Source organism: Lampetra planeri, chromosome 46 (assembly GCF_965212315.1).
Source record: "Lampetra planeri chromosome 46, kcLamPlan1.2.h2, whole genome shotgun sequence".
In the NCBI taxonomy this organism is placed as follows: Eukaryota; Metazoa; Chordata; class Hyperoartia; order Petromyzontiformes; family Petromyzontidae; genus Lampetra; species Lampetra planeri.
In genome coordinates, this window is record NC_136152.1 from 4,098,491 (window position 1) to 4,122,363 (window position 23,873).

The 23,873-nt window shown below is 46.4% G+C and overlaps 1 protein-coding gene across 2 annotated transcripts in view; it reads left to right on the plus strand.

The window, feature by feature from the left end:
* The window catches only part of LOC144733339 (adhesion G protein-coupled receptor L2-like), a 351,793-nt gene that overhangs the window by 258,811 nt on the left and 69,109 nt on the right, over nucleotides 1-23,873 (plus strand). The window contains exons 7-11 of one of the 2 annotated variants that reach the window (XM_078615186.1): nucleotides 2,288-2,489; nucleotides 6,930-7,033; nucleotides 8,994-9,179; nucleotides 17,208-17,246; nucleotides 21,941-22,124. In XM_078615186.1, the coding sequence (XP_078471312.1) occupies nucleotides 2,288-2,489; nucleotides 6,930-7,033; nucleotides 8,994-9,179; nucleotides 17,208-17,246; nucleotides 21,941-22,124 (715 nt within the window). The remainder of the gene's footprint in view (nucleotides 1-2,287; nucleotides 2,490-6,929; nucleotides 7,034-8,993; nucleotides 9,180-17,207; nucleotides 17,247-21,940; nucleotides 22,125-23,873) is intronic. The other variant, XM_078615187.1, reaches the window with a different exon arrangement.

Below are 23,873 nucleotides of genomic sequence, written 5' to 3' on the forward strand. Positions count from 1 at the left end.
CCATTTTATTTGAAATGCCTTGCCTGTCAACTGCATCTAGGGCAAATAATCTCCTCATATTGAAAATAAACTTTTCTGTAAGTTTTGTCATTGCAGCAAATCGTTGTAAAAGTACATGACCAGTGTCAGCAACGTAGGGTTTATATTTTTTACATTATTTATACGGTGGCATAAAGCAATAAAGAAATAGCTTAACTATGCGGTGATTTTGCATCGCGCACATTTGTGCGTTACAGAAACAGCCAGCCACAGTTGTGAACTCCTGACCTGAATTTGTAAGTTTATTATTAGCATAATCAGCACAAACTAATTCTTTTCCACAAAATAAAACAGTTTTTTTTAATGACTGACCGTGAAACTTTACTAAACCATAATGCGCTTTCTCAGAGGATTATGGGTCATGAAATTTTAAATACTGGGCTAAACAGGCCCCATGATACATAATTGCAGATGTTTCTTTCCTATGGCACCAGGCCACCCAGAAACATTTGTTTAACTAGGCCACACATTGCAGATGGTATTCGGAGAAAGTCAAAATCGCACCTCAGCTTGCCTTGCTTCAACAAATTCTGCTGGGAAACACTGATTCAGGATCCACAATAGCTGGTGGCCGTTGATCCATCGTAGTTCCTGTGTTCAACCTGTGGCTTATGACATCATCACTTGCGGGAATTCATAGTCACAGACAATTCATCTAAATGCACGTTTCTAAATGTGGAGGGCAAAACTGGAGGACCTAGTGAAAAATACACGCAACCACAGGGAGAGAGAGAATACGTAAACTACAAATGTATATCTTCTTGGTTCTTTCGGTGAAGTCACGTAGAAGGGAAATAATAAAATGATAAAAATTACATGTATAGGCATCGTCAGGGTCGGGATCGAACCCACGACCTCTTGCATAGCAGGCAAGGGAAATAACATCTCACCGCCAGTAATGAAACAGGCCCTTCCCTGTTGTTATTTTTTTATTACAGCACGTACAAATATGTTTAGGAGATAATCATTGAATGAGAATTTATGGTGTGGTTATGCCAAAGTAGTTGCTCACGATAGTTGCGGGGTTGGTTTTTAACTGGAATAACTACCTCAGTTGTGTCTCAGAGGGCACTTTCACCAGCAGTTTTGTTTTTTTCTTTTCGGTCATTGATTTGAACATTTAATTAATAACTTGGTACTTTATATTTAAAAAAAATCCCAACGTTTCCTTTTTATTTAACTTACTTTTCTTTATTTGTGCAGATTTTTCTTTTATGCAGTTGCACACGTTCTCTGCATTTTATTCATTTCTAGATTTGCACCTCAGGTCTCCTGCAACAGAGAATCTCAACTCAATGTGCACTCCCGTGTACAGTGTGTGTGGATTGTACACGTGCAGCCCTCTCTGTGAATACACTGCTGGATGAGAGCTATTTGACCATACTTCACCACGCTGGTCAACGCGGGTAGATGAAGGCTAGGAAGCATAGCCATAGGGCTTCAAAGTACAGTACAGGACAAATATATATAGCACCGCAGCATATACCACCTGTTATGCATGGTAGTGTCCCATCCCAGCGCTATGCAGGCTCTAGCCTGCTATGCTTCCGAGATCTGACGAGATCGGATGCTCTCCTGGTGATTATGTTGTCTCTTTTGTGCTCTCTCCTGGTTATAAATGAATGTAGTTTGTGTCTGTGCGTGTGTGCTTACTGGGGTGAGGGGTGCGGCAGTGGTTAGCGCTGCGCTACGAACCCGACGACCCGAGTTCGTCTCCCGCTCACGACCAATACCCGTGACGATTATCTGAACTGTTCCCTGGTCTGCCCTAGGTCGACTCAGCCTCAAATAAGTACATGGTGCGGTGTGTATAAACATCACCACTCAGGAGACAAAGGTGGCCAGGTGTGGTTCTGGCCATCTGCCCTCTCGTATGCCGTGCCAGCCTTCATGGGTGCTACTCGCTGACAATACTTGCCTCCAACGGCGTGAAGGCTATACGGAAGATCTTTGTCTCTGTGTGTGTGTGCTGTCCATGCGTAACACACTGCTGAGAGTTCAAGAGGGATAGCACGCATACATAATTGATATCGGCTGCACATATTTCAGATGGGTCCCCTCAGCACTATTTCATCTCTATTCGACTTTGGTAGATTTGACGCCATTATCCAAATCACACATTTTCCCGCGTGTACAACTCTAACCGTTGAGCCACACCACTTTCGCGCGCGGTCTTTGCCTGTACATTCTGTTCGATTCAAGGGGAATGGTGCACCCTATTTATTTCTCGCTTGCTCGCGGCTTGCAGGGAGCGCGCCCGCGGGAGCGAGACAGCAAGCTGGGCCCGGCCGACCCCCAGAGCACGGCCAAGCCTCCCAGCCTCCCCAAGCAGACGCAGAAGCCCAACCTGCTGCCGGTGTTCTGCGAGGGCGAGCAGAGCCGAGGCATCGCCTGGCCCCGCACCGCCGAGGGCAAGACCGCCGAGCGGCCCTGTCCCACGGGCACCACCGGTATTTCATCGATCGGAGTTTCGTTTCGTTTTTGTTTATGATCCCTTTTATCCGGTTTCCCAAGCTGTTTTACAGAAAGGTTAGATCCGTGGGTGCGTGAGCGCAACGGCAGTCACGAAATCAGAGAGACAAAAAAGAAAACGTCAAGGAATATTGCCGAGAAGGAGCGAAGGATCCGAAAGGAGTCCGTCCGCCGCAGAGATGGAGCAATGAAATCGGCTCGTGTACAGGTGCTAGGTGGATAGGTGACCAATCACGAGACCGTGACAGATTTTAAGCTATTTTATGAACGACTATTTTATTTACCAGGTTAGGCCCACTGAGCTTACATAGCTCGTTCTGAGATGTGACCTGGCCACAAATGATAGCTCAACCAAGTGGCTTATCACATGGAACTTTATAGCAACCAAATACTCTGAATGCACGTTCTAAATGTAGAGAGAGAAACCACGCAACCATGGTGAGAGAGACACGCAAACTCCAAATATACAGCAGGTGTCACAGTCGGGATCGAACCCACGACCTCTTGTATACCAGGTGAGGTAGTTAACATCTCGCCACCGTGGCATCATGAAGTACCAGTGCCAGCCCCATGCTTCCAGGGACAGCGCCAGTAACTGTGCAGAATTTTAAGTTCTTTGTCTGGCTGCTGTTTCTTTACTAGAGACGTAATTCTGCCACCAAGTACACTTTATATTTTCTGCAGTCGTACAATCTACCACTCCGTCCAGCATCTGCGCATGAGCTGGTCTCATCGCCCGATCTTCCTCGGTGTCTTCTTCTTGGGCGTGTTTTCCTCCTTTGACTGCCATTCCCTTATCAGTCTCAACCGTTGGTCATCATCCTCTACAGTGATAGCTCCTATCCCAAACCACTTACTCATCCTCAAAGTAAACATCATGCCTCCAATCTGTTCTCCAATTCATGTGTTCCTCTTGTGTCTCTCAGCGTAATTCACTCCAAGTCGGCATTTCTCCCTTGTTGTTTTGGTACAGTTATGTACATTTATAATATTCAGTGTCAGAATGATTATAATGCTCTTAATTTACCCAGAGCAGCCTCATTTATTCTTAAGGCTTTTTCCCAATAGGGCTCTGCTTTCACATATTTTGGCCAACTCTATTAATGAGCGTTAGCAATATGAGCGGAAACCAGAGCACCTGGAGAAAAACAATCCATGCTACGATGGGGTAACACACCAAGGTCCGAACAGATAGTTTAAAACATGTATTGCTGTTTTGTCATCTCCTGGTCACATTGCAGCTCAAGTCATTTTTCAAAGTACAAACCAGGCACAGCACTGTTTAACATCTGAGATCTGATGAGATCCACCACATCTATGCCTCTATATAAGGAATGAAACAGGTGGACTTCTCCACAAATCTGAAGCTAGTTGTAATTACTGGTGAAACATCGTACTCAGATTGTAAATGTTGTGGCTTGGCTCTCCAACACACCGGTTAGTGCTGTACTAGTGACGAATTGGTACGTTCTGTTTACGTGACAACCCTTACTAGTTGGCTGTGTCGGTTGGTGGTGGGTTTTAACGACACATTTATATACTTATGCGATCTCACCCATAAAAACCTCTATTAAAGAAGAGTAATAATAATGCCAAACATAGTTCCAACACTCAACACGCCTCTATACATACATGTATAGAAAGACTTTGCATTGTGAATTTAGACTCAGGGTGATTTCCTGATCACACTCAAGAGTTGTGATGCTCATTGCCACGGTTGGAGAGGGTGTTACTCCACACAAGAACCGCTGCCGTTGAAGGAAATTGAATCAAAATTGGACGCGGTTGTTTGTTGGCAAGTTGGCTCCCTGGCAAGAGTGGTGATAAAATACCCCTTGGCACTGAAAAGTATTCTCTAACCTTGTTATATTGTTGTTCGTGTGGATTGGGAAAGCCTTACCGAAAGCTACTTTGCTTGTAACACTGCATAATAATAATAATGATGCACTCTTTGACGTAAGCTGATCATTTATATGAAATTGCACTTGGAGATAATGAAGCATATATTTGCCTCCATTATTGAAGGGACATTAGTAAAAGCTGTCTCTAATGGATGCTTGGCATAGAAGTTTTCTATTTGAGTAGACACCACATGCATTACAGCATCCATTTACAATCTGGGACATGTTTTGCATTCTACCGTTATCATCATCAGCAGCAGCAGCCACCATCAATCTACTGCTGAATGAATGCCTCCCCAAGCTGCCTCCATCTCTAATGAGTTTGTAATAATCCATATAGCACCCTTCACACGTGCTCGTTTCATCGCTTCGTCTCCCCGGTGAACGGTGTCTCAGACGCGTTCCATTCCTTGGCTGCCACTCGGTCATTATCCTTGACCTTTGTGCCATCACCGCGACTGGCGATTGTCCTGCCCAAGCAAAAACAAAGCGTAACACCCAACACATTCTAACAGTATATCCCCATAAAGAAAACACGGACTGATATGATGCTCATTCGCCATGTAGCTGAAACAATTCCTTCTTGTGTGTTTTAATGACGGTTTATTCTTGCACATTTATTTGTTCTCTTGGCTTAAATTAGAACTTGCTGGTATAAATTGTACCATTCTTTTGAACTGTAATATGTTTGGTAGTCAGTGTCCACTCGAGCAAAGCTGTTCACGTGACATTTCAATATTACCCATTTGTCAATATCCTTCATCGTGGCGGAAAACGCTGCGTACAGTGTGAAAGAAGGTCAACACACACGCACACACGCACACAGAGCGCCGATTTGTGTAAACTGCCATCTCCCACTTTAAGTGAGGCCATCTGGCTTTTAGATGTCTGCCCAGTGTGGGGAAAGTGTATGCCAAAGTACCCTCTCGAGCTCACTCCAGTGGAGGTCCTTCCCTCAGCAGTGGCATTGCGTAAGACATTGCAGGGCTGCACTTTTTCCGATTAAAAGCCCTTTCTTAAGCTTCCGTGAAGTTTTCGCTCGTTATTCTTTTCTGTTATCTCAATCGCTAGTGCATTAGCATTTCAATTTTTGCGTGCACTTTACTTTAAATAATGCAAATTGAGTCCCTGCAAATAGGTATCTCGTCTCTGTATTAAGTAACATTTACCTCACTCGTGTGAGTAAATTACACCACGGATAGAAACCGCTTCTTCTCTTATGCAGCTGTGTGTCAATTTGCAGTCCTGATGATAGTCTGTGTGAGGTACTGATTACCATTTTTTTTAAACTGATCAGCATCCAACCAATTATCTTAGTAATTGTCTTGCCCTGCAATAAAAATTGTAATCTGAGCTCGAAGTAAAACTGGGAAGAGTGTGAAGAGTTCAATCCTGCAACAGGCCCCAGCCTGCTGTCTCTTTTCCCATGATTACTGAAGTTCACCGAAACTGCGCTGGGCTCGTAATCTAGCCAGGAAAACCGGTTTGGGCAGAAATGTTTGTGATCGATTTGCTCGGATCCCTGCTTCAGCAGCACGACCAGAATTAGAATCATGCCCCATTACAGCCGGGATGAGCCCAGGAACGGTCGTAATGTCTCGGGGTCACTTTGCCAAATCTACACACGCGTGTGTCCCCCACGTCACTGACGTCGCTAAAACAGGATATAATTCGACTTTTGTTTTACTATATTTGGCTTCATCACTGAGAATAAAAAATATTGGTTCATTGTCACGTGGCAAATCGTTCTCAGCAGCATGTGGGAAAGTACGTCCCCTAACTGTGTCACGGTGACAGGGCCACTGGAGGGACTCTGTGCAGAAGTCCGGTAAATAATCTCCTCTGACACGTGGGGTGCACTGCTCTGCCAGGTCTCCAAATCGATTCTCACTCTCATGACACGGTGCCGATAGCGCGGTTATAACACATTCAGGGGTGGGTGAAAATAAGCACAAAAGAGAAATTGCTGAATGTAACTCACACTCACATGCAACTTTATTTCAGTAAAGTATTTTTGATCTCTTAACCATAACCTTCTAAATGCAGAGAGTAAGGAAACCGGATGAAGTGGAATTAGGCTTAGCCCATAGAGCCTCGTTTGTTTATCAGGCGTGGGATCTGTGGCCAACTGGTCGTGGCCCATTCCTGAGCTGTTCTTGGGCTAGCTGAACCCAATTGGGAGTTGTCTTAAGATTGAGGGAAAGTGTGTTATTATCCATCTGAATGGAGATGAGTCAGCACAAGCGCAAAGCATGTGGGGGTTTAAATAAAACAAAACTCTGGTCGCCACACTGTGACTAAGACAACTTTATTGCACAGGTAGCACAATTAGTCAAAGGGAAATTCCAGAGGAGATACTTGAAGGGATTCACAGAAAGAAAAAGTGCAAGATCAGCAATGCACTACAACAAAGGCTTCGTTATCCCGGGTTACCGGTGTTTCTGCTGCTGTGATAAGTTCTGGGGCACTTTTGCAAAGCCTTCGCCGGTGTCTCGATCTGTGTGCCGATTTATACAGGCACAGCACTCTACCACTGCCAAGCTATTAAGGGGCACTGGCTGGCTAAAGGACCCGACTTCAGCAACTGCACCTCTCCATGGGTCTACCAGATTGCACAAAAGGTAAATCTGCAGTTGAGCGGCGCAATCTTTCACACGGTAAGAATAATGGCCTGCATGTTGGCGCCATTCGAGGTTGTGCTTGGCTCTGCAACACAGAGCAACTTCGACCAAACCCCGGGTTGAATTGCGATGTTGCACAGGCAGCGCCGAGCCTGGATTGCATGCTTGCCACATCGGAGTTACAAAAGACCAGGGCACATGTTGTGGGAGATGAATATCTCACAATAAAGGAAGAGAGGAGAGCTACATGATAAATCAACATGGCTGAATAATTGTGTAGATATGTTTAATACTGCAACTGGATTAATCTAAAATTCAAGGATGTTTTTTTTTTAAATCACAAGACCACACAGGCACCTATTCTTTTCGAGAGCTCTTACCACACTTCCTGGGCCTGGCCGGCCAGGCGAGAGGGGAGGGTAGGAGTCGGGCCTCGACTCTATCGTGTATAGGCACCGGCCATTGCTAAGTCGTGTGCAAATGTGTTGCCAATCTGAAGCAACTACGTTGATTGGTTTTTAACATGGAATTTTGCACAACATTTTTGAAGGATGCAATAAAGTCGCATGTATAATGGTTGCACTTAATGTTGGCTTAAGACTCGATACCGTACAGGCTATGAGGCATGAGCCAATTAAAGTTACAAGCCAAGGTCACGGTGCTTAATGTGAGTTATTTAAATCGTGTGACCGAAACGTTCGATACATGAGCGGCTATGTAAAGCTGGTGTTGTAGATATGAAATTGTTTCCGTTATATAAATTAGATTTATGTTTCAATGTAAAGAGTTGAGGATAAATGTATAAGGGCCGTTACGAGAATAACCATTTACAATAATAATCGTGAAGGTTTATTGATAACGCCAAAAAACACACAAGTCTTATCTTGCCACATTAAATATAAAACTACATCAGCCTATTGACCTTCCAGGATTAAAAAAAACATCTTCAGCAGTCTCTGGACTGATTTGTACTGGGTGAGCCTCATCAGCAGGTCTGTTGAGCAATATTAATAATATGTATTATTCATATAGAAAGGACTCAGCGAGGTTTAAGATTCTATTTCTCAGGAGGATCACACAACATTGGAATGTTGGGTAGTATATCGAGATGTTGGGAGGATATCGGAATTCTAGATTTGAAGCTTTCGTGACTGCAATGATTCATATTCTTAGGTTTTTTCGGTAAAGTCACGTAGGTAAAAACATTAAAAAGTAAAATAAAATAAAAATAAAAATCACGACGTTTCGGAGGCAACACAAGCTTCCGTCTTCAGGTGGTACCGTCACAGCCACGACAGCTGTATCAAGTAAATGAGAGATTGCAGGAGTTACCACTGCGTTTATATAATGGTTGGAGAAGGTGGTGGGGCAAGGGCCGCATACTTATTATTAATATGGTAAGTTGAGGTTTGAGACTAAGAACAGACTGCATAACAAAGGCTGAGCCTTTGTTATGGAGAGGTGCGGTTTGTGACTTAACAAACCGCACTTTACCGAAAAAACCTAAGAATAGGATATCGGAATACCCAGTGAATACCCACACAGCAGACAGCAAAACAAAATGATACAGCTGTGTAGCCTGTTTTCTGTGCTGTCACCTCCAGGTCACCTCACAGCATCTGTAGACTCTATTCTTGCGTACGGCAATATGTTCAGAAGCTAAAAGCCATTGTCAAAGTGTGCTAGCCAGGAGAAGGCTTCAGGAGAGAGATTATATAGTGTTGCTATTCCTCTGTTGAAGGAGCGCAGACTAGTTCTTTGCGATATGGTTTTTCGACTGATGACCATATCAGATTCAAAGCACAGCTAACAGAAATAATTACACATCTCCAGTTACAAACAAATGTGTGTATAGTGTTCTTGCTATTGATGGGAGCTCCACCATAATACGGTTATTGGTTGTCTACGTGCTTCATACCCGGATACAAGAAGGGAACCGCCACGTGTGTTTCTGCCTCAGATAAAGAGCGGCGAGAATGCCGCCAGCGTGGCAGGCGAGCTGGCCAAGGAGACCCGCGGCACCATCTACGCCGGAGACATCACCTCCTCTATGAAGCTCATGGAGCAGCTGGTGGACATCCTGGATGCACAGCTCCAGGAGTTGACACCCACGGAGAAGGAGCCCTCGCCCCGTAGCTTCGTCAAGGTAACGACGAGCGGCTGCGGCATCATGGAAATGTGGAGCACCACCTTGGTCGCCAAATAATTGTTTTTTCCTGTTGCGTTTCTACGTCCACGCAGACGTGAGCAGGCCGTGTGGACCGAACTTAGTGGGTTTGGCCCAGCCTCCCCTGACAGCCTTGTACCTCTTTTCCACCGTACAACCAAGCCATGCCGGAGCGGCACGGCACAGCTCAGGTGTTTTTTCCATTGCGGAACCCGAGATGTGCTGCTGATGTCACTCGTAATGAACAAGTACATTTTATCAAGTGTGCTCAGGACAAACCATATTAATCCTGGCCCTGATTTGGCCCAGAACCAGATGTCAATATCTCGTGAGGCCAGAGATTTTCACCTTTTGGTTCTGGATTGGTTCGGCAAATAGCCAGTGGAAAACCATCCATACTTGCGAGTGCCCTGCGCTGGCATGGTTCTAATGTGCCAGTGGAAAAGGGGTATTACTGGGCTGTCATGGCACTAGTTAGACTCTGTATTATGGGATGTGCAGCTTCCCTTCAGAAGTGGGCACATTGATCAAAGCCGTGGTGTTGATCCCATGTTATTCCTGTGCCATCGAGAGTGTTGCCTTGCTCACGGTCACGTGTTCATAACATTATTATTTTGTCCACAGGTATTTTGTCTTAGTCGAGCGACAATCGAGACCAAAGATATGAGGAGGATTTTCATTGAGTAGGGGGGAAGAATGAACCCCTTTATTTATTACGTAATTATTTTTTATCATCCTGCTAGGTGAAAAGGGTCAGCTTTACAATGCAGTTCGATTAAAAAAACCATCCAGGTGCGACAGCATCTCGGGGACACTGAGAGTGTTTAGTTACATAAAAATAGAAGCGTTTTGTCAAAACAATATTCGTCCTAAATAAATGTTGATTTTACAATGAACCTCGAGAGAAATATTACTTAGGAATTGTTTGCTTAAAAGTGTGCATAAGTGCACATTGAAGGGAACATTTGGCGTAATGCCTGGAATCGGCACTCCACGATCAGATAGTAGTGAAGTGTAAGTAATGATGTAGAGCTGGCTCTCACAACAACAACAAGTGTTTTTTTTTATTCCATGGGTATTCAAACAAATGTGTCTCAAGTGTTAGGATTCTGTTCAAAGTAATCATAAATAATTTCAGTTTTTATATAACAAAAATCATGCTACTTACATCTATCAATGCAGTACAATAATTATATGCATAATCACATCAGGCTACTCTCAGAAAATATAAATTAATAAACAAATCAATAAATTGTATAAAAGCAAAATGTATAAATAAAGAAGTTGTCACAACAGAGGTATAGAAATTATGTATGTTGATAGGCATTGCCTCAACAATATTAAATGCATTATAAAGAACGTGTAAACATTTAAAATCTTCATTGAATTTCCATCCCATAAATGTATATATAAGACAAAGACCCCCTTATTATCTTAACAGACTGTTGGGGAAAGTGCTGTTTGCTTGTACCTATGAATGCCAGCACAGCACACCAGGGGGTGGGTGGCCAGCAAACAACTCCAGCTTTAGATTAACAAAGGGCTATAAATAAATCTGAACTATGCTTTCATTTATCCACGCAGTAAAAACAATTTCTTTTATTTACATGCTTCAAAATTCGAATCCCAAAAAATTACGATGAAATCCATCACAACGGAACGTGAGTGCTGGCTGGAAAACAAACATATTTAACATCACACACAGAGGTGTGCATTGTGTGTACAAAGGTGCTCAGCCTTATGCAGAACACGAGCTCAAAAGAACTGCTCATGTGGCCATTTTTTCATTTTAGACCACCAACTCGAAATAGGGAGCATTAGACTTTTTTTTTTGACACGCAGTGCACATCTTTGTCGATTTGTTCAATCGGCTCCCAGAAGCCACCACAAAAACTTTGCACAGTGCAACCCCTGCCCCCATCGGTATCATCACCATCAGCATGTTCACGTGAATCAGGGGATGATGTACGTGAAGATGATGTACGTGATCATAGATTTCAAGGCATTTAAAAAAAACATTCCCACGTCTGTTTCCAAAGAGCATCCCATCTCCCTAAATATAAGTCCCTTGTCAGGCCACACACTAATACCGCACCTGGACGTCCCAAAACTCAGTGCCCTATTTCAAACAGGGGGCTGCATCCAGGCATTACAGTCTAGTCTTAAAACTTTAATATTTAAAATGTATCTTTAAATAATTCCTTGAAAATTCATTTCGATAAAACAGTGGAAGTTTTAGTCCTGCTCATCTTTCATGAAAAAAAAAAGTTTTCATTTTTATATTTCCCATAGAGCTGTGCCTGGTGTCGGTGGCGTGGGCAAAATTTTTAGATGCCCAAATCATGGGATCTCATTCGTGCCACACGCTGCTCCAATCGCTGCACCTCCTCTTCCTCCCTTTAAGAACCATCCCCCTTGCCCTCCGGCCACCGACTTGTTATTAAAGTTCATATTTAATTTAAAAAGCATTGAAAGAAAGTAAGAGTACATTTACACTAGAATATTATAATTATTAAACATCCCCAAAAGTGTCTTACCAGACCTGGCTGATATTGCGTTTTAGTATCGTGGTTAAGGTAGGATATTTTGAGGCTTGGCTGGATGAATGGAATAAAATACATGTGAAAGTTATATGAATATTAACTTGGTTAATTTGAATTTTTGCTGAACATCAATGTTTAATCCTGCAAAATATTAAATTATGTTAAATTGCATACATTAAATTCATACACACAACACACATTGGAAATTGCACAGTAAACCATGATGTCGGACAACTACGTTTCAACGGTGAAATGACATGGTGCATGTGTCACAAATAATGCTTATCGAACAGTATCTTTTGCACGGATTTTGAGCGGCGTTACAGTTGTTAGCACACCGCGCTATGAACCCAACGACCCCGGTTCAATTCCAAGCCATGGCTAAACATCGGTGGCGAGTAGCATGAGAAATTGTGCTTCCCTTCTCTTCCACGCACCCACCCACACTGATCGGGGTTTTGGTAGAAACAAAAACTCCTCCTCTATCACTGGCATATCTTGGAGAAGGGCCTTCATCCATCGGTGGATTAAGAATGACTGGAACTTTTTTTTAATCTTTCAATCACAATAAAATATACAGGAAAATAGTCACTTTCGACAAACAATTCCATTTTGTAGAAAATCACAGGGGTAAGCAGCTTCCGCGACTGGCAAGTCGTGTGTCCATTCAAAACACATTCCGCTACCCAGCATGAATAGCCGGTATAATGGAGACCGGGGGAGAAGGGAGATGGGATGGAGTCTGGATACTGCACCACCCTTCTTAACAAATGGTGACCGATGCCCCTGGGAGATAACAAGATTGACAAACTTGGACATCGCATTTATGTTGTTGTATCTCTCGTTCTTTTTTTGTGACATTATTGCCGACCCCCCCCTCCCCTTTCTGCCATCTTATTCCCCACCTCTTATATTCACTGCTTCCAATCGTTACCCCTCCCCCCACCAATCGTTACCCCCCCCCCACCAATCGTTACCCCCCCACCGATCGTTACCCCACCAATCGTTACCCCCACCATGGTACCGCAGCGAGCCCGGACACCCTCGTTCGTTCCCTCATTTTTTGAGGGAGCATTACGCCCGGCTTTCTTACAAACGTTATCGGTTGTTTTTGCTCTACTCTTGAAATCCCCACTAAATGCTGGGTTCTTTAATGATGATGAAAAAATGTTCACGAAAAAAAAATGTCCGCGATGTCCTGGCTGCTCCACCGTTCCTCTCAAATCTCTTTCATTATTAATCTCCATCCCGCGGAGCGTCGCATTGCCGGATGATCTGACGTTCAGTACTTGGCTCGTTCATCTGTTCCTAAAATATTCAGGTTCAGTAAAAAGAGTTTTGGAAACGGGTGAAGAATTTATATTTTTTATCCAACACTGCAGTAAAAGTCAACAGAAGTCGATCTGGATGTTTAGCCCGGTAGAGCGTGGGGTAGTGCCCATCTCCTCTTCACAGCCCTGAGCCAGTGGCGGACATTCCACATTCTTGTGGCGACAACCACAGTTTACCTCCCCATGAATTGAACACGTAGCTTTTCACTCCCAGTGTTATGGTTCGTAATTAATTGGAGGGGAGAAAAATATTTGGTCAGATCGCGTAAGTAGAATGGGTGTCATAAGGCCCGAGACTTGACGACATTTTTACAAATCTCGCAACTGCCAAAGATGCAGGTTGTAACGCTCAGTGAAAGGTCCGTACCTAATTCAATGAGCGTGGATCGCTATCCAGCACCCGGGTGGTGCTGCTGAAGCCGTGGCAAATTGTCACGTTTGTTCACATGACGACTTTATTCATTGGCTCTGTCGGACGGGTTTATGAGGCGCATTTTATTTCTGCGATGTGACCTAAAAAATATGATTAATGAATCTTCTCACGAATTGGTAATTATTTTATTAATCCCAGAGGAATGACAGACTTGAGGTGACGCCCCCCCCCCCCCCGACTCTGGTTTCAACGCGCACCCTTCTGTCTGCTAGCCCACACGCTCCCTGTAGCACCGCACCACTGGCCGGATGAATCTTCCGGCACCATCGTTTTCGTGTCGCCAATGTGGTCGGGCAGCTCGGCGTCGCTCCCCGACGGCCCTGTGTTTTGTGCGACGGCGAGTGGCTCGGTTTGGCTCATAAGCGAGGCGGCAGTTGAAGCGAAGGGAACTGCGGCGGGAGTTGTTTGTTTGTTTGTGGTGCCCCCGCCTGGCGCCGGTCGCAGGAGCTGCTGTCGGAGAGCGAGGGTTTACTTTTTCAGGGGCTGCTCTTGCTTCACAGCGTCGCGGGCTTCCCCCCTGTCGCTTGCCCGCGCCACGTGGCTTGCATCCAAATGATGTGCAGTCCCCTCGCCTCGCTTCTCCGCCCGCCCACCCCCCGCCGTTGTTCCTCCGTGGACAAAAAACAAGGAAGGGGCGGGGGGGGGGAATGCAACGCAGATTTTTTTTTTGGCGGTGTTTTTGGATGACAAGAAAATGCTTGCACGGGAGCCGCCGGGTATACTTTGACTCGCGGAGGTAATGATTTTCAGCTGCAAGGAAGAGCACCTTTTAGCGGTGATTGTGGTCCTCACGTGGATTTTTTTGAGCTGCCCAGACTGTGGAGAGCTCTGTTTGTGGAAGTGAACAATGGACGTGCCAGCACTGAGGGGTAACAGACACATCTCATTGAACATATTCCCAGGAGTGCACTTGAACACAGTAATTGACACCAAAATGCCTTACCCGTTCACTTGCAATAAGGCACGAGGTCTGGCTTCATATTTCATTGCACACCTGGATGCTCATTGTGTTGTCCAAGGGTAACAACGGTCACGAGGTGAAGTCCATGGGCATGCACGTCTCATCGGGGCCGTAGTCGAGGTCCGGTGGTCAGCGACGCGAGTTGTCGTCGTACCTCTCGTCACTGTGACTCGAGTCATGAGACCCACGATGAATGATTACAGTCCAGCGCAAGCAAACGTATTGTTGAAACGTGGACAATGTTGTCTTGTTTGATCATAATCGTGAAGTCATCACCATTATCAATACCACTGCAGTGAATCACGACCGACAATATTGTCGCTCATCAATGTTGTCGCGTTGTTTACCACCGGCTGTGCTTGTCACTGTAGCAAAGCGTCACTTATCACCATCATCATCACAATTACAATAGAGGATAGCCGTTCCATCACCGTGCGGTGCCAAGGGATGGCCAGATCTGTCTGCGCTGTGCGCCGAAACCACGGACAGCACCTTTGTTCCACAAACTCACCGAGGTGTCAAAGGTACAATGTCTCGAATACATATAACTTGGCGTGCAGCCTGGAATTGTTTAATGAGTTTGTCATTTTTTAATGGTGCGCGCGTTATGATTGTTAATGTTCCAACCGCGTCGTTGTTTTGCCGATTATTATCATTTTTTAATGTAATTTACATTACTTTCTGGAATCAGTTAACGTTATTCAATACAAAACCCGCTAAATTTGTTTACACTTTGTCGATTACCCAGAACAATGCACTGACATCTCACCTGGCTAGGAAGGTGAACAATGCATTGACATTTCACCTGTCTAGGTAGGTGAACAATGCATTGACATCTCACCTGTCTAGGTAGGTGAACAATGCATTGGCATCTCACCTGGCTAGGAAGGTGAACAATGCACTGACATCTCACCTGGCTAGGAAGGTGAACAATGCATTGACATCTCACCTGTCTAGGTAGGTGAACAATGCATTGGCATCTCACCTGGCTAGGAAGGTGAACAATGCATTGGCATCTCACCTGGCTAGGAAGGTGAACAATGCACTGACATCTCACCTGGCTAGGAAGGTGAACAATGCACTGACATCTCACCTGGCTAGGAAGGTGAACAATGCATTGGCATCTCACCTGGCTAGGAAGGTGAACAATGCACTGACATCTCACCTGGCTAGGAAGGTGAACAATGCACTGGCATCTCACCTGTCTAGGTAGGTAAACAATGCATTGGCATCTCACCTGGCTAGGAAGGTGAACAATGCACTGGTATCTCACCTGGCTAGGAAGGTGAACAATGCACTGGCATCTCACCTGTCTAGGAAGGTGAACAATGCACTGACATCTCACCTGGCTAGGTAGGTGAACAATGCACTGACATCTCACCTGGCTAGGAAGGTGAACAATGCACTGACATCTCACCTGGCTAGGAAGGTGAACAATGCACTGACATCTCACCTGGCTAGGTAGGTGAACAATGCACTGACATCTCACCTGGCTATGAAGGTGAACAATGCACTGACATCTCACCTGGCTAGGTAGGTGAACAATGCACTGACATCTCACCTGGCTAGGAAGGTGAACAATGCACTGGCATCTCACCTGTCTAGGTAGGTGAACAATGCACTGGCATCTCGCCTGTCTAGGTAGGTGAACAATGCACTGGCATCTCACCTGTCTAGGTAGGTGAACAATGCACTGACATCTCACCTGGCTAGGAAGGTGAACAATGCATTGGCATCTCACCTGGCTAGGAAGGTGAACAATGCACTGACATCTCACCTGGCTAGGAAGGTGAACAATGCACTGACATCTCACCTGGCTAGGAAGGTGAACAATGCATTGGCATCTCACCTGGCTAGGAAGGTGAACAATGCACTGACATCTCACCTGGCTAGGAAGGTGAACAATGCACTGGCATCTCACCTGTCTAGGTAGGTGAACAATGCACTGGCATCTCACCTGTCTAGGTAGGTGAACAATGCACTGACATCTCACCTGGCTAGGAAGGTGAACAATGCACTGACATCTCACCTGTCTAGGTAGGTGAACAATGCACTGACATCTCACCTGGCTAGGAAGGTGAACAATGCACTGACATCTCACCTGTCTAGGTAGGTGAACAATGCACTGGCATCTCACCTGTCTAGGTAGGTGAACAATGCACTGGCATCTCACCTGTCTAGGTAGGTGAACAATGCACTGACATCTCACCTGTCTAGGTAGGTGAACAATGCACTGGCATCTCACCTGTCTAGGTAGGTGAACAATGCACTGGCATCTCACCTGTCTAGGTAGGTGAACAATGCACTGGCATCTCACCTGTCTAGGTAGGTGAACAATGCATTGGCATCTCACGTCCCCTCTGCGGACACTCCTCTGGTGCTGTGGCCAAGCGTCCTCACGTGGAGAGTCGAGCCAAGCCCGACGTTTGCTCCAACGCATTGGCCCGCTCCCGCTGCTGTCCCCGGCACTTGGCTGCTGCCTGTGGCCGCTGTCTCTTGCTGCGTTCATGCTCACCGTCGTCCGTCATTATGTCCCGGGCACTAAGAGAGAAGAGTTAAGCTTGCGCATTAAATTACGCAGGCATTAAGATTGATTCCTGTTGTCTTAGCCTGTAATTAGCCCGGTGATTTGTGTATTGGGTTTGTTAAAGACTCGAGTAGGAAGCGATTCCCAGTGCCTCTTGCTGTGATTAATTAAGAGTATTCTGTGCCTGTATTTTGCTCCCTTGTTGCTGCCAGTTGCAGAAGCGAGGTTCGCTGTGCAGAGCGTACATCAAGGTACCTTCCCTCGACTCTCGCCGTGTTTGTGTCTTTTCTCTCCGTGGCGTCGTGACAATCAGCATGATGCAGCGAATGACTTTTTACGAATGGCATTTGGCCGCTTCATAATCCCCCTGTGTTGAATGAAAAGAATGGATTTGCACATCATAAACCGCCAGTGCCTCTTGGATCTTCTGTGGCACCATATGTTTGCATGCTCCACTGTCCCGAGCACTTCCCCCGTTCTCCTTACGCTCCTCGCTAAAAAAGAAGGAGTCGCTGGAAGCTTCCGCGTTCGCGTCTTGGAAGGTGCACGGGATTTCCGATGCATGCGGTGTGGAGCTTGCGTGATTACCGACCGTCTCCCCGCGGCCTTCGTTCGTTTCGTTGCACGCGAACGACTTTTCCGCGCATCAAAGAGACGGCTGCTCTCTTTCTCCTTGAGTGACGTGCGCATCCAAATTGAGTCTGTGTGCACCAGCTTTTGCGCACAAAGCGAGCCGGGGAGTTTCTGCGTGCCCCGTTGCTGTGCGCGGAGCGGGGCGGCCGTCAGAAGTTTTTGTCTCCTCCCCGGTGTCGTGTCAGCCGCTTGGCCCAAAGCGCAGGCGGGCATTTGTACTGTCGAGAAGTTGTAACGTTGACCCAAAATGCTCCACCACGCTGGTGTCTGCCACCTCACTCCGCCATCGACAATCTTCCCCCCCCCCACCCCAATTTGACAAATAAAATATCTGTTCACAGCAGGTCTGTTGAAATATTTATCGGCGCTAACTTGATAGAGGAAAAGTGTAAATAAATGTTTAAACAGGATGTAGCGTCCACCGATCTGTGGCGCTGACCGTCGTGGTGAAGTATGGTGAAACAACTGTGGTGGTGGGCACAGCATGGGAGAGGCCTTCATCCAGCAGTGGATTTGCAATTGGCCTGTCAATTATGCTTATTTATTTGCAATGTATACATTGCTGGCATGCATTGCAACTGAAAATATCTCGTTTAACTTCTTCGCATTTGCACAGGTGGCATTTGAATGGACGGAATCATGAATCAATTCTTTACTTGTTTAAAATATTCATGCTCTATCGAATTGCAGTGTTTTCTATAGTTATACAAATTAAGATCGATCCCAATGGTGGGGGCTGGTTACGTCCAAGGACACCCGCTGTTGACTTCCCACAAAGCGGTACCTATTTTACCAACCCCCTAGGGGCATGACAGGCAGAGTTGACGCCAAGCAGGATTTTAACTCTTGACCTTTTGTAAGTCAACTGCTTTTCCTGCAACACATTAAAAAACACTTTATATTAATTATACTTTAAAATGTACCGTTTAATTAGTGCAACAGACTTCAAATTACCTGCAAGACTGAGGCCGTAACCTCTTCTCCTTGGCAACTCTTCCAGATGTCTTTGTGTGTGTGCATGTACGTTCGTATGCATGTACGTGTGAGCATGAATGTGTTGCAAAACAAGCAGGTTATGTACATGCATGTTTGTGCAGCCTGCATGCTTGTGCATGTCATTATATGTGCAAGTGGATATGCCCATTTTGTGTGTGTCTTTGTGTGCATCCGTGTCTGTGTCTGTGTTTGTGTATGCATGTGATTGTGTGTCCTGGGGGAGCGGCAGTGTAGCAGTTAGCGCACCTCGCTACGAACCTGGTGGCTCGACTTCTATTCCATCTCATGACCCGTAACAGTGGCAGATATCTAAACCAGTCCTGGGCCTTCACTTCGTCAAAATAATATTTACATGAGGAAGTGGTGCGGTGTGTAAAAACATCAACACTGGGGAGACAAAGGCGGCTGAGCATGGTGTTGACCAGTCACCCCCTCGTGCGCTGTGCCAGCCTTCGTAGCAGCTGCTTGCTAACAGCTCTTGCCCCACCGGTCTTCTAAAGGCTATACGGGGTATCTTTGTGTTATGAGGAGCAATTGATGCATTGTTTCACACACTGCACTACCATCCTTATCCATGTAGGTTCAATTCCCGGTCATAACTAATGTCGGTGTGAAAATATTAACAAAACTTCCTGGGGCTTCCCTTAGGTCAACACAGCCTTAATTGAGTGTACAGTGTCGAGTGCAAAGGTTGCCGAGCGTGGGGCCAGCCACACTGCTCCATCATGTGCCCTGCCAGCCTCAACCGGTGCTCTTTAACAGCACGGTATTCTACTGAGTCTGAAGCGGCGGGGAAGTGGGCCATGAGCAGTGAAGCTGAATGCAGGAGTTAAGGGTTCAAATCCAGCAGCCTATCCTAGTTATTTCTGCGGGCATATTAACCTTAAAATAGTCCAGACTGTCTCCTTCACGGTGGGCATGAGAGATCCTGGAGTGTCCTGAACAAGAGTAGGGCATTGCGTGTTGGTGTCACGGTCCAAATTTAATCAATTACTCAGTTTGGATATACATAGCAATCATTGTCCCCCACTCCTGCGAAAACTTTGCAGGACCTTTCTAAAATAGAATCATGAGACTCGGTGCGGCTTTCCCACCAAGAATCATAATAATAGCATAATAAATGACACCTTTGTATTTGTGTCTGCTTTGATGGTCCCTAATAATTTCTCGCTAGCAACAGCAGTCAACGTGTTGATTGTATCTTGCAGTCTGTACACAAGTCACTTCAGCTAGTAACCATAAGAGGAGTTGGGCCCATGTTTCTGCTGTGACTGGCAGGTATCTAACGAGTGAGTCTCATTGTTTGGGACGATTTGCAAGACACTACTCAGTACCACTGCACAGACGTCATCTCTTCGCTTCAGCCACTATTTCCTCTTGAAATAAATAACTGGGTTCATATATTTACACAGTGATCAGCGGACTGCACGATGAAGCCGGCGATCTGAATTCGATTCCCGGCCATGCGCTGATATCGTTTTGAGCGATATCAGAACTGGTCGTAGGCCCCTTCGTTACTTCACAATCCCCCACGTGGTTAGGTCTTCATCTAGCCGTGCATTGACAATGGCTATGAATTATCACACGTAATTGTATAAATATTTGCTGCTAGTGTAGTACGTAGCACACTTTGTGTAACAATTGAGCACAAATCTAGACTTGTTTTACTTCTTAATAAATAACAATATCTTCCCCAGTACTTAGTTTGTCCGGTTCAACTGTACCATGTGGACTTATGCCAACCTTCCCTTGGACTCGTAGTGTATTTGTCATTTTTGGAGTTTTACCAATTCCAGTTTTTCTCCTTCAGCCATATAATGTGAAGCCTTAAGTCGTATCCAGCTGTTCGTTAAATGTTTCACTGACACAAATTGGGTCACAGATGCTGTGGCTGCTGCAAGGGACAAAGGAAAACTTGTAAATCTTTTTTTTTCAAGTTTTCAAAATTATATCAGTTTCACAGAGGGGAATTATTTTGTAGTTTGTAAAACGTTTTTCCAAAATTTGATTGTCAGGAACAAATATTAACAGTATAATTGTGACTCATTCCCACAGCGCCTTCGACAATGTAATCTGCATGTTTCCCCGAGTTATATATTGATAGAGGACACCCTCGTAAGAATCTGTTGTAAATTAATGTTTTCAACCTTGGCCACATTAAATTAAATTTTGACATCAAATTGCGTCAAATTAAGTCAGATAAGTAACCAGGGTGTCGTTAATTACTAATTTATAGGCTCCGATTTGAATGCTGGCGACTGTTTTTGTCGTCCGTTGTGTGTCGTAAAAATATGCCCATGCCCCCGTGGCACAAGCAGTGGGGGAGGCAGGACATCTCAAGGTGATTTGGTATTGGATAGTCTTGGCTCACTTCTCCAGGAAATACAAAGCACTATTTTCTGAGATTCTGCAAAACAATATTGCTTGCGAATCTGCTATTGTATGTGGGAAATCATTGGTTTGGTTTATTGTCATGAACCTGGACAAAAGTTTGAGCCAGACATTGCAGCTGTAAACACATTCATTGAACCCAGGCTTCTTCATGCCTCAGTTGTCATGCTGCTCCATTGCCTTTGGCAAATTTGAATCTTGTTCCTTCTGCTTTGTACTTGGCAGTGAGTTCCAATTAAGATGTTTCTTTTAGCTGGTCTGCAGTGAGCTACCCAAACTCGTATACAATCATTCACATTTATACCACAGCAGATTTCCTTGAATATTGGAACTTGTTTTGTATCAAACTATTATTCTTTTATGAATGAGCACCATTTAAACATGAAAAATTGCATTTTAGCTCAACCTTTCATGAAAGCTTCAGCTAAATTATATTTACCAATCATCACGATTCAAACGGGTAGCTACACTCCCTGAAGCTGATTATCCCTTGATGATTCAGCGCCGATAAAAAATCTTATTCCTTGCTGAGGCTGCATTTAATCAAAGCCACGATCTGAATTATGGCCACACAAGCAATGGACGCTAACTCCATCAAGCACATGCATCGTGTATCCAGGCGATTAATTTCTCACGGAATATTTTCCGGGTCGCCGGTAGACCGGAGCAGGCGGCACCCGACCAAGCCTTAGCCACGGCGACAGCGACAGGTCGTACTGGATGTGGTACCCAGACAGGCCTGGCTGAAATTAAACCTTGTATGTAGACATAAGTAGGAGGCAACGAATCGAGTATAATAATACAAAAGAGAGATCCAGAGCTATGGGGTTTTGCCATTGCCCACGATTGAATAATCGCTCGATGGCCGTGCGTCAGTAACCGCGCGTCCCCGCGTTCTGTCGACAACGCCCGCGTCTCGGTCCAGGCCATCGTGGAGGCCGTGAACAACCTGCTGAAGCCGGACGCCCTGCAGTCCTGGCGCGACATGAACGACACGGAGCAGACGCACGCCGCCACCATGATGGTGGACACCATCGAGGAGGGTGCCTTTGTGCTGGCCGAGAACCTCATGGAGCAGGACAACGTCTCCATCGCGACCGACAACATCGGTAAAACGTTGCTTGCGCGCCGGCGCGTGCCGCGAGGTGCCGGGGAGTTCAGGTTGTGTCGTCGATATTGTTGTTGTTGTCGGAGTAAAGATGGGAGTTGCTCATGGTTGGGGCAGCGTCGACGGACCACTGTGATATCCGTAAATTCCCAATGTGCATATCGCTGTGCGACCGCTCACCTCACCGTGTGTCCGCTGCTGTTGACCATACCCTGTGCGGCTGTTTACGCATCTCACTCACCTCACTCACCTCACTCACCTCACTCACCTCACTCACCTCACTCACCTCGCTCACCTCACTCACCTCACTCACCGCACTCACCTCACTCACCTCACTCACCTCACTCACCTCGCACACCTCACTCACCTCACTCACCGCACTCACCTCACTTACCTCACTCACCCCACTCACCTCACTCACCTCACTCACCTCACTCACCTCGCTCACCTCACTCACCTCACTCACCGCACTCACCTCACTCACCTCACTCACCTCACTCACCCCACTCACCTCACTCACCTCACTCACCTCACTCACCTCGCTCACCTCGCTCACCTCGCTCACCTCGCTCACCTCGCTCACCTCACTCACCGCACTCACCTCACTCACCTCACTCACCTCACTCACCTCACTCACCGCACTCACCTCACTCACCTCACTCACCTCTCTCACCTCACCGCACTCACCTCACTCACCTCACTCACCGCACTCACCTCACTCACCTCACTCACCTCACTCACCTCACTCACCGCACTCACCTCACTTACCTCACTCACCTCACTCACCTCACTCACCGCACTCACCTCACTCACCTCACTCACCTCGCTCACCTCACTCACCTCACTCACCTCACTCACCGCACTCACCTCACTCACCGCACTCACCTCACTCACCTCGCACACCTCACTCACCGCACTCACCTCACTCACCTCACTCACCTCACTCACCTCACTCACCTCGCTCACCTCACTCACCTCACTCACCGCACTCACCTCACTCACCTCACTCACCCCACTCACCGCACTCACCTCACTCACCGCACTCACCTCACTCACCTCGCACACCTCACTCACCGCACTCACCTCACTCACCTCACTCACCTCACTCACCTCACTCACCTCGCTCACCTCACTCACCTCACTCACCTCACTCACCGCACTCACCTCACTCACCTCACTCACCTCACTCACCTCGCACACCTCACTCACCGCACTCACCTCACTCACCTCGCTCACCTCGCTCACCTCACTCACCTCACTCACCTCACTCACCGCACTCACCTTACTCACCTCACTCACCTCACTCACCTCACTCACCGCACTCACCTTACTCACCTCACTCACCTCGCTCACCTCGCTCACCTCACTCACCTCACTCACCTCACTCACCTCACTCACCTCGCTCACCTCACTCACCTCACTCACCGCACTCACCTCACTCACCTCGCTCACCTCGCTCACCTCACTCACCTCACTCACCTCACTCACCCCACTCACCGCACTCACCTCGCTCACCTCACTCACCTCACTCACCGCACTCACCACACTCACCTCGCTCACCTCACTCACCTCACTCACCGCACTCACCTCACTCACCTCACTCACCTCACTCACTGCACTCACCTCGCTCACCTCACTCACCTCACTCACCGCACTCACCGCACTCACCTCGCTCACCTCACTCACCTCACTCACCGCACTCACCTCGCTCACCTCACTCACCTCACTCACCGCACTCACCTCGCTCACC